At 27.5% G+C, this 19,561-nt stretch overlaps 1 protein-coding gene across 1 annotated transcript in view; it reads right to left on the reverse strand.

The window, feature by feature from the left end:
- The window catches only part of LOC107454264 (pecanex), a 68,297-nt gene that overhangs the window by 18,780 nt on the left and 29,956 nt on the right, over window positions 1–19,561 (reverse strand). The window contains exons 14-28 of the mRNA XM_043046806.2: window positions 19,016–19,169; window positions 17,594–17,626; window positions 17,326–17,500; window positions 14,296–14,406; window positions 14,102–14,193; window positions 12,424–12,530; window positions 10,538–10,646; window positions 10,206–10,298; window positions 9,972–10,122; window positions 7,287–7,422; window positions 5,778–5,955; window positions 4,838–4,946; window positions 2,846–2,975; window positions 1,315–1,373; window positions 969–1,184 (exon numbers count right to left, since the gene is read on the reverse strand). Coding sequence (XP_042902740.1) covers window positions 969–1,184; window positions 1,315–1,373; window positions 2,846–2,975; window positions 4,838–4,946; window positions 5,778–5,955; window positions 7,287–7,422; window positions 9,972–10,122; window positions 10,206–10,298; window positions 10,538–10,646; window positions 12,424–12,530; window positions 14,102–14,193; window positions 14,296–14,406; window positions 17,326–17,500; window positions 17,594–17,626; window positions 19,016–19,169 — 1,853 coding nt within the window. The remainder of the gene's footprint in view (window positions 1–968; window positions 1,185–1,314; window positions 1,374–2,845; window positions 2,976–4,837; window positions 4,947–5,777; window positions 5,956–7,286; window positions 7,423–9,971; window positions 10,123–10,205; window positions 10,299–10,537; window positions 10,647–12,423; window positions 12,531–14,101; window positions 14,194–14,295; window positions 14,407–17,325; window positions 17,501–17,593; window positions 17,627–19,015; window positions 19,170–19,561) is intronic.

Genomic DNA, 19,561 nt, shown 5'->3' on the forward strand with positions numbered 1-19,561 from the left:
AAGCTAGAAAATTATCAAATATTAGTGATATTGTTAAATGTCACTTTAATTTCCTCTAAGAAATACTATAGATTGAGAGATGTGAGCAAGTATATTTCTCTGGTGCAACCACGTAATACTTGCACCAATCAGATTCAGAATATTAGTTGCGGGTGAATTATGTTGCTAAGAATCACACTACTTTTGTTTTCTTTAAAAAGTACATTACAAACTAAGAAAAATGTAGACAGGGTGCGTAGCCAAATCTTTGAATCAAAAATAAGCACTTTTTAAAAACTTTTCAAACACTTTACAAAAATTTTCAAGCACTCAAAAAATTCATATTCAATCAATGATATTATTGAAAAACAAACTTTTTATAAAGAGCTTTAGCGTTAAAACCCCCCCAAAAAGAAACGGACATAAATCAAAACAATCAGTACTTTCCCACATCACCGAGTGAATTCAACTTGACCCTGAACTCAGAACAAAAGTAACCTTACCCCCTATGTCAAAAAAGTGTTTGAAGTAAAATAAAATAAACAAGAATAAAATTAAAATAAATTAAAAAGAAAAACATTTAATAAGGATCTGACTCTATCCGAATTGGAGCACTCGGGTTTCAGTTTTGAGTGTGCGCGCATGCGCAAGTAATAACGTGGGTACGACATGAAGTCCGCGTGAATGATTACGTAGCAAACACTCCATTTTTCGTGAACTGCATGGGATCCACCAGATATCACTGAAGAAAAAAAAATTATTTGTGGAAAAAAAAGCACTTTTTAAAAACACCAGCTGAAAAAAGCACCTTTAAAAGCTTTTAAAAACGAAATCCCCAAAAAAGCACCTTTAAGTACTTTTTACAAACGCTACGCACCCTGTGTAGAGACTACAGTAGTTTTACTAACTGTAGCCACAAAAAAGTATGGCATTATAAAGTAATGTAAAAAATGTCTTACAAAAATGTTTGGATAGAAATTTTTTTTTACCTCTGAACTCTAAGCCTCTGACTTGAAATGTTACTAATCCATTCCCCAATTCAATGACATGAACCAAACAGTTTAGGTTATAAGATGCCAAAACGAAACAATCTCCTTGCTCCACTGAGCCCCACCTTCCAAGGGCAATGTCACCGTACAACGAATGCTGAAGAGAGCGAGTTAGGTGTTCATAAAATATAGAATTCAGGTTGTTGTCATCAGCTCCTAAAATAATAATGTAATCGTAGCTTTAAAACATTAGAAATTCATAATTATAAAAAGTATAGAGAAAATATTCATAATTATTTAGAAATTCATAATTATTTTATTGGCAAGGTGAGAACAAAATGATTACCAGGATTACATTCCAGTTGTGATGACAGTCTGGTGTTTGAATGATCAACTCTTTTTGTACTGAAAAATAAATTTTTTTCAGTTATAATTCATATAATTGCAACAAGTTATGTTTAAAAAAACCTAATAGGTTTAACCCGGCAGTAAAATTTACGAAGTCAATCTGCAGCACTACCTGCATAGATTTTGCGTCCTCAATGCAGACAGTGTAAAAATTCATTGTGATTTAACATACACATAGCAAAATTCAAAAATATAAGGTCTTTAAAAATTATACATAAAAATTTAATGTTGAAATTCAAATTGAATTTGATGCAATTATATTAAAAAATGGAATATAGCATTTAAGTCTGTTACAAAAGAAACAGATGAAATATTCTTTGTTTCTGTTTTTTTTGTGGTATTCTCTTAGTTCATTTTTTTATTATAAACAACTTTTGAAATGTTTCATAAATTAGTTTCAGTAATTCTCCCCCTAAATAGCTACTTCGCTTCTTAAAAATAAAATTTAGTTGAAGAATAATCGTCAGTGTTCGCTGTTGTGCTGGAGGGTTTCTGCTACCAAAAGATTTAACTCATTAGTTAACAAATAAAATAAATAAGCAATTTAGTTATTGAAAAATAAGTAATACTGAAATAGCATGGCAACCTAAAAAAACCAGGTGTTGTCAGCATATCTTAATACAGTAAAACTTCTGTAAAATGTAAATGTTTATTATATGTAACATAAAAAGCTTCAACTAATCTCTTTATGTTATTCCTTTTTTGAAAATCTTTTTCTTAATTTATTATTCAAAATGAAACGCTCTCTCTCACACTTTAATATTCACACCTGTCTTTTAATCTATTTTTAGTTCAAGTATGCATTAATTAAAATTTTAACGTTAATCCCTGTAATTAAGCCTGAGAAAGCTAAATTTCACTCTACCTATTTAACAGATCAATTATAATTACTAAGATTTCCCTTATTCCTTAACTTTTATTGAGGGGCACAACGATATATGTCACTTAGATATTCATTTTCTAATTATGATGAGTAAATAAAATTAATTCCTTCTTTTTGAAATCCTGTGCCTGTTTGTTCTGCTCGAACGACTGCCACCGTTAGATATATATAAGTTAAAAATATTGAAAAAATATGAAAAACAATATAATAAAGAATAATGAAAGAGAAGAAAAATAAAATAAAACTTATTAATTTTCTTTGTTTTTCTCTCTTTTCTATTTATTCTTTTTCTCTTTATGGTGCTAAATATATAAAACAAGTTTTTAAATTTATGGTAACCCATTTTTGAGAAATGAATAAATAAATACAAAAAATGAAATTAAAAATGCAAAAGTTAAATTTGAATACTTTTTAATGTCTGAAATTTTATAACACTGAATAAACCTTTTGAAACTATTTATTTATAGTTTCTGAATTTCAGTTCCCAGCCCATGGGCAATGGACAGAGCAATGCTGGGCTGTTGGAAGTTATTTTCTTTATAAAAATTAGTTTTTTAATTCTCCCTGTGCAGTATCTTATACTTACTTGTAATCTCTCTCCCAAAACTTTATGGGCCGCACATAAGATGTGAAAAATATTGCACTGCCTAAAATTGGACTTAAAGGTGTTGATAAAACAGATGAAATGGCTGCTTGTATAAACAACATTGCAGAATCTTATTACAATTAAAGAAAAATTATTGCAAAAATAGTAGAGATGCAGCTTCATAGTTGCAACCATTTGAAATCACAATTTTTGCACATGTATACAATTATCACTTAGTCAATATCTCTAAAAGTATTCAACAGTATTATAAACGATACATTTGAGCATTTTACATATTGAAATAATAAATTTGATTAACTATACACAAATTTTTTTATGTTTTTTCTAAAGAAATTAATATATTAGTGGCAATTATTTATATCATTTGAAAAATAGACGAATATGTTGAAATATTAACAATACAATTGTGGGGATTATATAAAATAAATTTTAAATAATTTTTATTTTAATTAAAATGATAACTAAAATTTGCAGGTTTGTGTTATACCTGACCTTCATAACAATGGATGAATTTTAATGTGATTCTGGATGAATTTTGATGTGATCATTCAAAACAATGCAAATTTGTTTTTAAAAAAGTTGCAAAAGAGTGTTTGTATAAATAAATGAATCTTTTTTTCTGCCATTTCAACGATAAATTTTACAGCACGCATTACAGGGTAAAACTAGGAAATTTCAGTACCAGTCAGTTGTAGCATATCAATAACGATTGATATTTAAAATATATGACCACTTTTTCTAAAATTGAATGTTTTGAGAGACTGTGGCACAAAGTGAAAAATTAAGAAACTTTAAAGTGCAAGAAATCGATATTAAGATATCAAATTTGAGACAATATGTGTTTCATATTGAACAAATTTATTTAAAATAAGATTTATAATTAATATATTTAACGAATAACACACACTTAAAATATCTAATTTAAGGGAAATCTTAGTTGTTGCAAGAATTGTGCTATTCGATTAAAAATCAAGTGAATATAAACTGCAGAACTAGATTTTAATAATGCATGAATATAAATCGAATATTGGATTTTAAAATCGAAAATATGATTTGCGACATTGGATTTTAAAATTACGTGAATATGAATCACGATATTCATTTTTAAAAGTGCGTGATTACAAATCGTGATGCACGATTCTTCAAATGTGTAGCTTTTAAATAGAATATAAATACAAAAATCGATATTCAATATTATAAACAAGTGAATACAAATTGCAATATTGGACTTTAAAAACGTGAATATGAATTACGATATTCATTTTTAAAAGTGCGTGATTACAAATCGTGATGCATGATTTTTCAAATGTGTAGCTTTTAAATCGAATATAAATACAAAAATCAATATTCAATATTATAAACACGTGAATACAAATCGCAATATTGGACTTTAAAAACGTGCAAATACGAATGGTAACATTGGATTTTAAGCTTGTGCTTAAGCTCGCCCTGTGACGACCATTAATTTAGTTTTATTCTGCCATGCAATTGAAATAACAGTGTAAGTGCTTCATGATAGGTTTGGAGTAAAGCGGCTTGATAACTATTTTCTTTCAATAGCTTATATCATGAATGCTAAAATAAAATTTCAGAAAACTGATAAAACAAAATTAATTTTTGGAAATTTTTTTTTTCCTCCAAGCTTCTTTTATACAAAAATGCCTATGTATAAAAATTTCAATTTTGAATTTTTATCTCTTACATTGATTTTTTTAATTAATGGCAGTATAGCACACATACTATAATTCATACAAGAAAATAAAAGATGAAGATAAATTGAGTAATAACAAACTAAGGCTTATTTAATTCAAAAAGAATTGTGACCCACAGAAGAAATCCTAGTAACGTATTATTTTATGCCACTTACATAAAGCATAATCTTGCTGCACTCATTTTTTTTTCTTGTCACATAATGCATTAATAATTTTATGGAAAATTAAAACAAAAGAAAGAATGAAACATTAAGGATACGAGGCACACTGAATGGCTGAGCAAATGCATGGAAAGCAGATCCCCATGTAATCTGCCAAGGTGCTATGTAGATTATAATGAATCTTACTTTTAGAAGAAACTCATAACACTGAAAGAAAAAATTATATCAAGCATTTTACAATTACACTAGGAAAGAAAAAAAAAGAGCAAGTAAATAATTTTTTATAAAAATCGAGAAAAATTAAACTGTTTATAAGTGAAGAATTTTCAAAATATTTCTTAACAAATTATCAGGTATTACTTAATTTATAAGTATATTTACAGAAGTTTTGTAAATATACTTAGATTCTGTAAAATATAAGTATATGTCACAGAACCTAGTTTTAGTTTCCTTTGAAAACACTGTACAGGAATTGAATAGTACTTGCATTTGGTGTAGTTATCTTTTCATTAATCAGTCATGTTTTTATTAATTAATTGCACTGCTATTATCCACTATTCTGTTAGACAGTTTCCTGACTTATAAATTGACAAAATTAGTGAAATAATTGATGAATATCCTCACAACATAACAACCTCATATCCATTTTAATTTAAGTAATAATTAAGTTAATTTAAGTAAATAAAATTTTAGTTTTCTTATTATGACTCGAAAACTAATAAAACTTAATCACAATGGGAATAAATTCTATTTATGGAAAGTAAAGATAGAATAATAAGTTTTTGCCAAAACGCAAAATGTACTAAAAAATTAGCATCAATTACATTGTCTGGCAAATAAATATCTTAAATCTAAAAAAGTTACAATTTTAAAATAATATTGAAACAAAAAAATACAAGTAGAAAAACTAAAAATTGCATTGAACTTCAATTAAAGTATATCAATAAAAAAGTTAGTATGCAAATAATTAGGATAAATTTTAATTATCATAAATTACTATAACATTTTTATATTTTATAAAAAATTAAAAAAGAATACCTTTGTGAATACAATTGAAGAAACAAAAAAGTTGACTAAAAAAGGTTCCTTGCTTCCATGGAAGTCAAATTGAAAGAAGAGGGTCATAAATATGAGGACTAAATAGAATCGAGAAGAGTTACAAAAGGCACTGCGCAGGCACTTGAAACTGCACACTACCACAACTAAAGAACCACCACTGAAAAAAAAGAGAAAAAAACTGTCTCAATGATAAAAAAATATAAAAAATATTTTCCAGCAAACTAATACCATCATTGCTCATATATAAAAAAACCCCCAGGTAATATGAACATTTAAATTGAATTAGGAGAAGTGGAAATGGTTAGAAATCATTTATTATAAATATAAAAATTTAAATCCAAACTATATTTTTTAATTTAATGTAAATATAACTTTAAAGATTGAAAGGAAAAAAAAAACTGAAAATTACAACAATGAAATAAAGTTTAACTCAAATATTAAAAAACTAAATTTAAATTGTACTATGTTAAGATTTCAATGAGTCTATATAAAACTTCTATGAGAAAAAGAGAGCTATGAAATAAAATAAAACAATAAAAGATAAAAACATTTCTTCTGCTCAAAATTATAATTTCTATTTTAATATAATATTTTCAATTATATATACATATTGGTTATATATTAGCCTATATATATAAATATATATCTATATTGTATATACTATTAAAAACTTAACATTTATTATGATACAGCAACTAATTGACTAGCATTTCAGGTTTTTGACAGTTTAGAAGTAAGTCCCTACTCAATTTCAGAAGAAAAAAAATTCTGACTTTTCCAGGTATATTAGATAAATTTGAATGAAAATCCATATCATATTTTATCTATACCATGCAATTTTTCATAAGAAAACTTTGGTTTTTTTATTTGTATTGTCAAATATTAGATTTTGTGAGCAAAAACATATAATAGAATAAAAATAGAAACATGGAAAAGTTTCACTAAAAAGTGGAATTTTACAAAATAATTGCAATGATGTTAGAATTATTTAACTCAAATCTGAATAACTTATTACTGGTACTGACAAATCAGACTGGTTATTTTCTTGGTATTATGAGTTTTCCAGGTTCTCTGTAAAAAATTACATTTTCCCCCGACAACTCCCAGCTTTTTAGAGTTTAAAAAAAATTCCCGGACAATTCCAGGTCTTCCCTGTTCTCTCTGACCTGTTGGAGTCCTGAAACAGTTGGTTTCATAGCTCAGTTTTTGACTGTTGTCACATCAAAAGCCAGCATTTGACATCAAAATCAAACTTTGGTAAAAGATGCAAGATTTATTTGCTTTAAATCTCAATGGTTACTTGTTAATACTAAGAAATTTAAGATAGGTTAATTTAATGTTCACAGGATTTTGCCCAAAAATGGAACAGGTTTGTTTTACCATCAAACTAAAATTTAATTATAGGTTTTCCTGACTCTGTTGGAGCTTTGCGTATGAATTAGATACCCTAACATTACCTTAAACTTGTAAATTTAAATATATACTAACTAAATTCCAAATTTAGCAATGATGATAGATGAATCTATAGTCAAGGCACTCAGAAAAAGTAAAGGATAGAGAGCATTTTTCTCTATGAACCACATCCATACTTGTACTTTCTCAAACCACATCAGCTTTGCAGCATCTGCAATGGAAGACAGCAATTTAAATTAAATAAAATAAATAATAATAATAAAAAAATTTCTGACAACAAAATCTAACAAAATTAACCTCGTTTTTGAAACTACATAACAAGATAAATAGAATGTTAAGATAGCAAAACTAAATGCATTTTTAACACTTATTTTTGGTTCATAAGTATAATTCAATTGAATTATTTCTTATTAGAAATAAAAGTATATCAGACCAGCCAAATTCAATTTTTAAAATTGCAGAAGATACACTACAAAACTGCAGAAGAAATAAGCCTGGCGATAGGGAAACAATGATGAACAGTGATTTGACTAACAGAAGGATCACGATTTGTATCTGGAAAAAGGTAAAATCATTGACAGCAAGGTTACAGCGAGATGCTACCATATATTGAAGTTGATATCAAGGCAAAACGTTGAACTGTGTTCCTGAACAAAAAGGTAATGTTTTATCAAGATAGCTGAAGTCAAAATACTTGATGGTTTTTCATTGATGGGCCAACATAACATTGACGGTAACCATCAATAATTCCATCAGGAACCAATTTTTTTCTGTTGATGGTAACCAACATATGTAACCAATGTAGGAATTCAGACTGCTTTAGGATGGTCCAACATATGAATAGCAACTTGTTTTCATGGTTTATTCCTGTTGAACCATCAGAAATTTTCATCATAGTTTCACCAAATGTTGGAACGATCATGAACCACCAAAGTAAGAATTTGGACTGATTTATGATGGACCAACAAGAAAAAAAAAACTAAGTTGCTTCGATAGTATATTTCCGAGAAACATAAAGAATTTATCAAGGAAAGGTATAGTTTGAAAAATCACGGACTGTCATGGATTATTGGCTCATGGGAATCAAACTTATCTTGATGGTTAACCATCATAATATTAAAAGCATTTATGATGGGCCAACAAAAAAAAAAAACTAAGTTGCTTAGATAGTATATTTCCGAGAAGCATCAAGAATTCATCAAGGAAAGGTATAGTTTGAAAAATCACGGACTGTCATGGATTATTGGCTCATGGGAATCAAACTTATCTTGATGGTTAACTATCATAATATTAAAAGCATTTATGATGGGCCAACAAAAAAAAAGAAAAAAAAACTAAGGTGCTTAGATAGTATATTTCCTAGAAGCATCAAGAATTCATCAAGGAAAGGTATAGTTTGAAAAATCACGGACTGTCATGGATTATTGGCTCATGAGAATCAAACTTATCTTGAAGGTTAACCATCATAATATTAAAAGCATTTTCCATCATGGAACGGTGGAAGTTTGTTTACATATAAAATACCATTAACGCAATGGAAAATGTTGGATGATGGTGATGATCAAATGATGTTGGACCATCATGAATCACACTGAAACCAACATAAACCATCAAAAATTTTGATGGAACCATGAAGAATTTGACTTGGGAACGCAAGATTACATGTGTCTGCATTCACCGGCTGGACTCTATATAGACTCAAATGGGATTTTTCGCCACACCTATCATATACAGGGGTGATTGTGAGCCCAACTAAAATATCCTGAAAATTTCTTGAGTAAATCATTAATGACGCATTTCAAAAAATCAATTTCTTTATAAATTTAAATCATTGATATTTTAAAAGCATGAAATTCTAAATAAATTATATGCAATGTAATTTAAATTAATAATTATGTTTAAGTTCACTTTTATCTTTAATCACATTTATTATTCTACCAGAAAAAAATGTTTACAAATGAAAGAGATGCCATGTATAAGTTCTAGTTCTAATGTTTTTAAATAAAATTTACAATCTTTCTTTCTTGAGTTAATGATTATAATACAGGGATGAGATTAGCCAAAACGCAAAAAAGCTGAATTTCCATGATAGTAAATTTTACGNAAACTGTGTTTTTAAGTTCCACCTTTCAAAATTTGATTTCCGGAAACTTTTGTGATCAATGATTTTTTGAAACGTCTCGTCCTTCGATCTCCGGAAACTTCCGGATCACGGTTAGCGAAAAATCCAGAAATCTGGATTTTTCCGGAGCACAATCAGCCTTGATTTTTTAAAACTTCTGCACATCAGGGTGCAGATTTTTCGAATCGGAAATTATATCGCAATATTTGAGAGAAATATTTTGCGGAGTATACTTGGTGGTAAAAATGAAAATAATAACTGGAGAAGTAGATTTAACTTTGATCTTTACAAATTTATAAACAACATATTATTAAAGACATAAAAAAAAGTAGAATGAATTGGATGATGACAATACAATAAAAAAGATATTGCTTTTTAGACACACTAGAACCAGAAAGCGGTGAAGGCCACGGTCGGGATGGGCTGATTCGATGGAGTCTTGATTTTCTAGCAATTAATGAAAAGAATTGGAGGGGAAAGATAAATCGTAAGTCATTATGGAGAAATCTTCAGAAGAAAGCATTAGCCCACATTGGGCTGTCTGGCCAACTATGATGAGCAATCTAACAAATTGAAGTGCAAATATATAAGAAGAATATATATAATTAGGAGAAAATATATAAAGGTTTGAAACTCACCTTGAACTTCATAAATGTCATATTCATTGGCTTTTAACAAAGGATGAGAGAAACAGAGCCAAGGCAATTGCTTCCTCATTTGTGGAATGATATAATGAAGTAAGAATCCCCAAATAGTTACAGCAATGTGAAGGACCATTTGAAAGTATGGCTGGAAAGAAGGAAATCAGGTAGATGTAATAAAAATATTTTAAAAGCAATACTTTTTAAGTCCAATTAATTCCAATTTATTACCTGGAAAACAGTGAAGACAGTGCTGACATGAATGGCAAACACAAGTACCGCAATAAAAACGCACAGGATGGCATCTGAGCGCAATCGAATTAACTGCAATAAACATACTGTTAATATAATATTGCAATAAAAATGATAAAGAAAAATGAAATTGTACGAAAAATAAGTTTTTTGCTTGTTTGTTTGCAATAATTATATAGAGACGATCCATTGAACGTTAATACTTTTTGAAAGGATTGGAAAAGAAATAATAACTCAGAACTAAATAAAAGATTGAAGGAAATTTAAAAAAATGTTATTATTCCACAAAAAAAAAAAAAAAGAATTCTTACCACAGTATTCTGCAATTTCAAGGGTAAGGGGTCTACTAACTCAGTCCCATTATCTTCTTTACTTTTCTTCGGAGCATCCTCTGACCACAAATGGCACTTTATTAAGGACCTAATTATATAATCAAAATGCATTTAGAGTTGTAAATTAGGGTCACAAATTGAAATACATTTGTATATTAATGTTGATACATATTCAGCAGAATCATACAAATACAATAAAACTAATAATTACAATGCAAATTTCATGTTCAGTTTAATGACTGATTTTCATTATTTATATAGGGAGATGGGGTGTGAGGAACATATGTCTCAAGTATGATACTGTGAAGAGAGAATCACGAGACATGGGATTGCTGGAAAAAGAAATTACCTGAATTTTCTTTTTAATTCTTAATTTTTTGATCTTTTTGCACAAAGAGAAAAATAAAACACTGTCATTTTCATGCATACATAAAAGAATATATATATAATTAAAAAAGGCTTAATGACTAGACCAAGAGTAATTCCAAAGAAATTGCACGAAATGGATACGTCGAAAAGGGGTCAAAAAGGGGTGCGTTACAAGATTCGTGCTTTATAACATATAATATTGCATTAAAAATATCAAGAATTTTAAAAATCAGTGAAAATAAATATTGAATACTGCCAACTAATTGATAGGAAAAAAAAAAGAATTTATCGTGTCAAATAGTCAATACTCAGGTGCGCGATCTCAAATTTTCCGCATAAAACGGAATTTGCAACAAAACAACTCGTTGAAACATAGTTTTAAAAAATGATAAGAAGAAAAAAAAAAAGCTTTTCTAGTGAATGATCTTTTTAATGTTTGCCATTTCAGATTTACTCCTCAGATTATAAATTTCATACTTTTGTGTTTGCTTTAGTAGTTCATTAATTCTAGCTGAAGTGAATAAGGATTTTTTTTTCTCAGTCTAGCGTTGTTAAAATTTATCCAGAGTTGCGTTAGCCGAGATTGTCCCAAGAATATCATAGCATTTGTACGTGAACAAGACAAATAAAGATCAAAGTTTCAATAGTAAATGATTTATTTTATAAGCATATTAAACTGATAGACAAACATAACATACTCTAATAAACAGAGTGACGAATCAGCAACAAAAAGAAAGAATACAAAATAATCTGCTTGAACTTAAATACTCTTATTTCAGAGATAAGGGATGATGACATGATTCACACATGAACAACCAACAGCAAATGAAAATAAACTGGCAGAGCCCCACAGACCATGATGTTACCGACGAAAGTTGAATGCATGAGATTGTCATCTTAGACAGGACTAACGAAGATCGAAACTTTACTTTTTTTTATATTTTATTTTACAATCAATCAAAATACAAACTCATTAGCATTTATTTATCTAACATCTGTCTCAAACAAATCTGATTAAAAAAAGTTGTTATAGTGTGTGAGTGAGAACTTAAGAAGATCAAAAAAAAAAAAGTTTTGGTAATGGCGGAATAAATGTCTTGTTAACGAGATTTTGCATAAATAACGAAATTTAAATTCTAGATCTCGGAGAAAATTTTTTTGTTCTATAAACTATTGATTTGTAGAAATGACAATCTTGAGATTCGCAGAATTCGTAAAATTGTGGAAGAATCATATGCCTACATCTTGTATATACAGGTCCTGAACAGGTTAAAATTTCTTCTGATATTAGACTCAGGATGGTTAAACAGCTTGCCCATATATGGAAATTTAAGAGACCAATAAGTAAGGTAGAGCCTTTGAGTTGGAGGGTCAGAAATGCCCAGAGTAACGTTTTACATCTGTTTTTCAAGAAATTCTCTGTTTTCGGGTCTCGCATAACATTAGTTCTTTTTAGATTAAATGTAATGAATGAAACCAAGATTAAGTGTAATTACCACAAAACAGTAGGATCACTTGCATTACGGCTCAGGTGATAACTTAAAGATACTAGAAGACCACAATAAATAGAAAACATTATGTTTTGAGATGGATTATTTGGCTCCTGCAAAAATAAATGAATAAATTAAATAATTTCACAACATTATTTCCTAAATAATCAATATCCATTACAGGAGGCATTAAAAAAATTACTGATTTGTATGCCTCCTTAACAAAATTTTAAAAACAAAACCCTTATTTATTATTAAAAAGAAAAAAAAAAAGATGCCAGAAACACTTTTTCAGAAAATTGTTAAGAAGCAATACGGCTAAAGCAAGGCAGATAACTCTAAATTTTTAAAGAATTTTAACTTTTGTAGCATCAGTAAAAGGTTATTTGTTAATATATGCAGTAATGTTTATAAATATTTCAAAACTAATAATTTACATAACTATTTTAAAAATTACCTAAATACAATAAATAATATTCATCAATTAATGCATTTTTGTTTATCATTGAAAAAAATTTCCCAATTTTCGAAAAGGAGAACCATATTAACTTTTTAATATCCTATATCGTTTTAAATTAAAAATACTTTCATGTATTCTTTTTTTAACTAATAGGGCTGCACTAATTTTTTAATAGACTTCAAGGCTTTTGCATTCATTTGATAATAAATTATTCTTTTCAAAAATTATAAAATTAAATCCAACATTATTAAATAGTAATTTAACATAAATTTTTTTCCCTTTTGTTTTCTTTTAAGGTGCATTGCAAACTAACTCTCAACAAAATATTCATCAAAAGTTTTTTTCGCAATTGGATATAAAAAGTCTGATACTTTTCAATGACAAACTAAATCATGCCATAACAAAAGCATACATAGATACATACATAGATTTTCTCCTCCAAATACAAATAAATCTAAAACTAGAACTTTAAAATAAGAATACATGGATATGAAATGTATTTTAGGATAATTTCCCAGATTAAATTTGAATGTTCAGTTTATTAAAATGTATTTAATTTTATAGAGCACACAAAAGTGCAATTTCTAAATTTAAAATGTTAGTGCATACCAGAGAAAGACAATACATATCTCGATACATAGTTTACATATGAGTATTACACCTCAAAATTTTTACCTGGATTGAAAATAGTCCTAGTAAATTTTTTGTTACTTATTTTCTTTCCCTGCTGTTGAAGAAAGCCTTAGAAAATCAGTCAGAGAGAATGACTTCCTTCAGAAAACTAATTGCTCTAATACTGACAATAACAGGAGATGCTTTAGAAAAAAATTTTGCAACTAAAAATAGTTCTAAAAAGTTAAATTTTGGACCAATTATTTAACTTTTCCAAATTGTTTTGTGAAGGAAACTTTTTTTCTTCTTTTTGAAATGTGACAAAAATATCAAAGATGCTGTATAATAGTAGGAACAAAGTTGAAATTCTATATACTTTATTAATATTTCTTTGATACCTTAGTCTATTTAACTTGTAAAGAGTGAAAAAAAAGGTTAAATAAAGTGAGATGGAATAATGTTTTTTATTCAAGCAATAATTCTTGCATCATAACTATGATGAAATGACAGATAAGCACTATCTCTTGAAATTAACCCCTTTACTTTAAAAATCATGTCTCAAAAATTAACAAAAGAGTAAACTCTAAAACATTTTATAACACTGGTACTTACTTTTAAAGCAAAACATGCAAATCCGTATAATACAGCAATAGTAGCTACACTTCTAATCAAACAGTACAAAGCAGATACTAAACTGGTAGTGGCTGAAAAAATAACAAAAATGTCAACATTATTTAACACTCAACGATGAAACATTTTACTCATTAACATTAAATATAATATCAATAATATATGAAAAGGCTTACCAGTTCCACCAAAAAAATGGATATCAATTTGTTCTATCAGGTACATCAGGAATGTATTAACTTGGGGCAATAATCCCAAACTGAAGATCACAGGAAAAAATAACACAAAAACTAGAAAAGAGTTGCAAATTAATTATTTCTATTTATTTATACCGTACAAAAATTAAACAAGATCTTGCTTAAAAATATTAAGTGTGAATTTTATGCGAAAGTAGAATTTTACAACATTGAAAATAAAACACAATATTTCACATTTTTAGCTAATTGCTATTGTACTGTAACTCATTAAACATTACATCAAATATACAGAATTTTGCTATAATGAAAATAACACTAGTGTACATTTTGGGCAATAGGTAACAATACCAGAGTTCTCCCTATGAATGAAAAAGGGCTTCCTTCTGGAAAGGGCACTCATTTAACACTGTAAAAATTTATCAAAATGTGCAATGTTACGTAATATAAAACTAAATTTGATAATCAACAATTTTTAAATTATCCTCTTTTACTATTTTATGTGTCTATTTCAAAAAGTAATTTTCACTCGTCATAAAAATGTGAGAAAAATGTATAGTTTATAAAAATAATTATAGGAACGCTAAAAGATAATTGCTACGTATACATTGTTTAAAAAAAAAAATTTAAAAAATTAATAAACAACTCGAAAGCTTTTTTTCTATAACTTAAACTGAAAATTATGAGAAAATGATCATTTAAAGATGCATTTAATAAAAAAGGTACTTATTTCTAAAATAATTTTAAAATTTAAAATCAGATAAAAATTCATTAATATAACCACCTCAGCCCCAAAAAAGAGGAACTTAAATTTAACCAATTGAGAATAATCCTAACAAAGTAAATATTTGTAATAGTAATCTGAATTAAACCTACCTACACAGAGATAATTTTACCATTGAGTAATTTTTTTTTAAAACTATGAACCCTTTATCGACTGCATTATGAACTACAGAAAATTTTTTCATAAATATAATTTTTCCTTAGCTGCAATATGTATAAGTTAAGAATATACAAGAAAAAAAAATCTCACCGGTGCGAAATTTAATTTGTTAGAACTAATTAATTAAAGAGGTACTTAAAAGTACCACTTAAATTAATTAGTTTAAAGTGATTGGTACTTATAAGTACTATCAGCAAATAAAAGATTAAATGGGACATGAATAAGAATGCAGTATTTTTAAGAGATGGCGCCTTATTTTTACGAAAAGGCAAATAGGCATTTATAAGGGTCAAAGGCCGCCTTTCTAAAAACGCTTAGGGAGAACACTGATGATGATTAAAAAGCAAAAAAGTTGAGGTCACTATACCACAAGAAAAACGTTTCATGGAAATTCTGTCTATTAGTATTTTAAAATTTAAATAAAAGTAAATTTAGGTTTACCATTAAGTTTAAAATGCAAATTTTTTTTTCTTTAAAGTATCAAAATGCAAAAAAATTTTTGCAGAATTACTCCACAGTGTAATCTTGAGTTATCCTGTTATAATTATTTTAAACTTTGATGCTCTTGTTGATGTGTGGCCTGCAAGTTTCATAAATCCAAGCGATGTTTTGAATGCTTTTTTATGGCATTTATAACTACCAATTTCCATGTGGTTTCTAAATTCTGATACATTAATTACGATATTGCTACTCGTAAGTTATAAATCGTGTATCTAATTTATAACTTTTTGACGTGCTTTATTAATGCCGATTTCATTGTAAATCTAAATTACTTTCTGATTATTTTTCTTTTTCTAAAGGCAGTTATTGCCAGACTTTTTTACATGATTTTAAAAATCTCCTATTGTTACCACGATATTATTACGATACACGAGTTTAAAATTAAAATTGCACATTTAAGTAATCACTTGCGCAATTTGTTTTTGTCTATTTTATCATAAGCCCAAGTTATCTTTCAATAATTTTTTTCGGCAGATCTTGCGATGCATTCCCACATGGTTTTAAAAGTTTTAACTTTCATCACAACATCGGAATTTTAAACCACGCATTTACAGAATTATTTATTGGTGCACTTTATTCAGGCTGATTTCAACATAAATCTATAAGATTATTTTTGCAGTGTTTTTGACAATACTGTTATTTTAACTCCGATGTTATTACGACACACGAGTTTCTAATTATGCATTCGAATAATCACTTTTAGATACAATTTATTTGTGCTTAGTTCATTGTAAATACAAGTTATTTTTTATTAGTTTTTTCAGCATTTAATGTCATGCACTTGCACACGGTATTTAAAATCCTAATATTTTAATACATTATAGCAGCATGAAAAATTTAAAAGTGAAGGAAAACATGAATTTTTAAACTGCTCACTGTTTGTACTTTTTGAAAAATTTTTTTGAAGCTTATGCGATTTTTTTAGGAAAAAAAAAACGAAAAAGAAAATGTCTTCTATTTAAAACTCATGAAACTTCTAATAATTCAAGAAATAGAAATAATATCTGAAGTATAAATACCAAATGAATATTGAATCTTATTTTGTACCATAATGGTTTTGCTATAATTTTGGTTAAAACCCTATAAATTTTCTTTCGTTAAAATATTTAATTCAAATTTATATTATTCATTAAAACATGCATGATTTTTTTTCACACTTTCAATCTGTGAGCATTACAGTTTTTTTTTTTTTTTTACAGTTACAGTTTTTGTTTAGAATTGTTTATATAAAAATTAACACATTTGCCACCAATATGACTAAATATAAGTGCAGCCCTTCATTAGTCAATCCGCTGTGCATGGCGCCTTTCACTCGAAAAAATTGCCAATCCCTACTCTAAGTTAACCTGAACTTCCTTTTTATACACCTAAATTTCAGATCACTTATGCAGGTAAAAGGGGATTTGCTATGAAGAGTTCCTTTAGATATCCTCTTACACAACTTTATTAAGAACTAAGATTTTGAATCATTACAAGTTGAAAGCACTCAGACATGGTAGAAACACTAATTTAACAGTTGAAGTTTAAATGTTTACTTTCGAAATATATTAATTTGAAGGAAAAAAACTCACGGACAACTATATCTTTGGCTTTGATGATAAGATCAGTGGAGAGGAGAGCGATCCCATAGAGTGTAACTGGTGGTAATGTCAATCTGTAGTCAATACTTGTTTGCAACATATTCAAAAGCAAACAACAAATGCAGAAATAAACAGGTCTACTGTACAATATCACTCTGTTGTATCCCTAATTAAATAAGAAATATAACTTAAATAAATGGCTTCTTTACAGTTATAAAAGAAAAACAGCAATTTAAGTTGATGTAGTTGAAAAACTCACATGAGTAGGAGAAGCTGCATCTGGTTGCACACTCTGCAAATAAAATAAAAAATAAATATTTTTGAAGCGTCCAATTATAAATCATTGAATACAAGATATGAATATGTTTATGTTAAGTTTAAAAAACCATATTTCTTCTGAATGAAACAGCTTGTGAACAGTTTATAAATAAATTAAACTTGGATTAACTATATAGTATTCAGAAGATTTTTAAGGATGGTTGTTTCATTCAAAACTTAATCACAGTTTATTGATAACTAATAGTTATACAACAATAAATTTTTAGCTCAATATTGATTCATAAATTTTAATTGTAACCAAAATATTTCATAATTTAGTTTTTATAGAACATGCTTAGCATTAAATATATGTTGCAATTAAATTTTAATCAGCTATTAAATTGTAAAATATTTTATCACGAAAAAAATTTATTTATCTCTTTTAATGTATTCTTATGAGTTTTAATTGGTAAGTTATTCAATTATTAGAATAGACTTCAGTTTCTAAAAATGCTTTTACAGACTTAAAAAAAAAAGAAGCTTTATTAACAATTCAATTTTTAAAATAACAGCCTTATGAAACAGCACAATTATTTATAACAGCACAATTATTCCATGTATTTCATGTTAAATATAATCAATTTCTTTTAAATTTAGAATTCAATTTAATTACAAAAGAATTTATGTTTCATATTTTAACAAAAATTTTATTACAAATTCAATAAACATTTACATTTCATTGGCGTGCAATACATAAATATATAATCAGACAGTCGTGTTATTTACAACACATCTAATGATATTATTATACATAATATTGTTTTTGATATTCTGCTGGGGAATTATTTGGTCAAATACTGTATTTGGTTTGTAAGGACAAATGCCGAATATTCGTCACAGAGCACGAATACACAGAATATTTGTTGCATAGCATGCAACAAATATTCTGTGCATAATGATTTAAAAAGACGCATGAAAAATAACATTTTTAAAAAGTCAAGGTAATGATATAATTTTGTTAAAATAATATAAGTCAATTCTTAAGAACAGAAGCTCAAATCAGAGCAGCCTGATAATTTATTTAAAAATTAACTGGTCAAAAAAATCTTAAGTTTATAAGAATAACTTTAATTGATGATATTTTTACAATTTGTATATTCTTTATTTGAGTTGAAACAGTATTTTTTCTAATTTAATTATATTCCTTTAATTCAGGGTTGGGTTTTTGACGTCAAAAAGTGGTTTTTGACATGACAAGGGGGTATAATNAAACCATGCATTAAACTGTCAAAAACTGTCACATGTCAAAAACCTGCCAACCCTGCTTTAATTATATTATCAGTTTTCTTAATTGAAAAAAAAAAAAACATTTAGAGAATTAAAAAAAAAAAACCTACATAAATAAAGTATTCTTATAAAGTACCTTGAGCAAAGTATATTGACAACTAGCGATGATAAAACAAAAGATAAAAGACCACATGTCTTCAAACATATTTCTAGAGAGACTTAAAGCACCAAGGGCAGCTACCAGCACTGCCAGTATTATAGATATCACATTTTCAGTCACTGTAAGGTTCCTGAAAAAATAAGATCTTTTCTATAATAACATATATTTAAATAAACTATAGCTCATATTTTGATGACTTAAAATAAAATGGCTCATGAATTTAAGCTTTATGATTTGAAATCTGAAAGTGGATACACTGCACTAAATATTATAACAAACTCTAAATAAAAAAAAATCAAGCTATCTTAAGTATATTGCAAAAGTCAAACTAAAATCAGATAAAAATAAAAAAATGAATTTGTTAACTATACTTACTTGAAAAATGCACATCTATTTAAAGCAGAAAACATTTAACATTAAAGGATAAAATAGGAACAACAAAAAAGCATTTGTTATTTTAGAAAAAGAGGACTGCATTAAAAAATAGATGCAGAAAGAAAATTTTTACAATTAAAAAAATTT

This window comes from Parasteatoda tepidariorum, chromosome 10 (assembly GCF_043381705.1).
Source record: "Parasteatoda tepidariorum isolate YZ-2023 chromosome 10, CAS_Ptep_4.0, whole genome shotgun sequence".
Classification (NCBI taxonomy): Eukaryota; Metazoa; Arthropoda; class Arachnida; order Araneae; family Theridiidae; genus Parasteatoda; species Parasteatoda tepidariorum.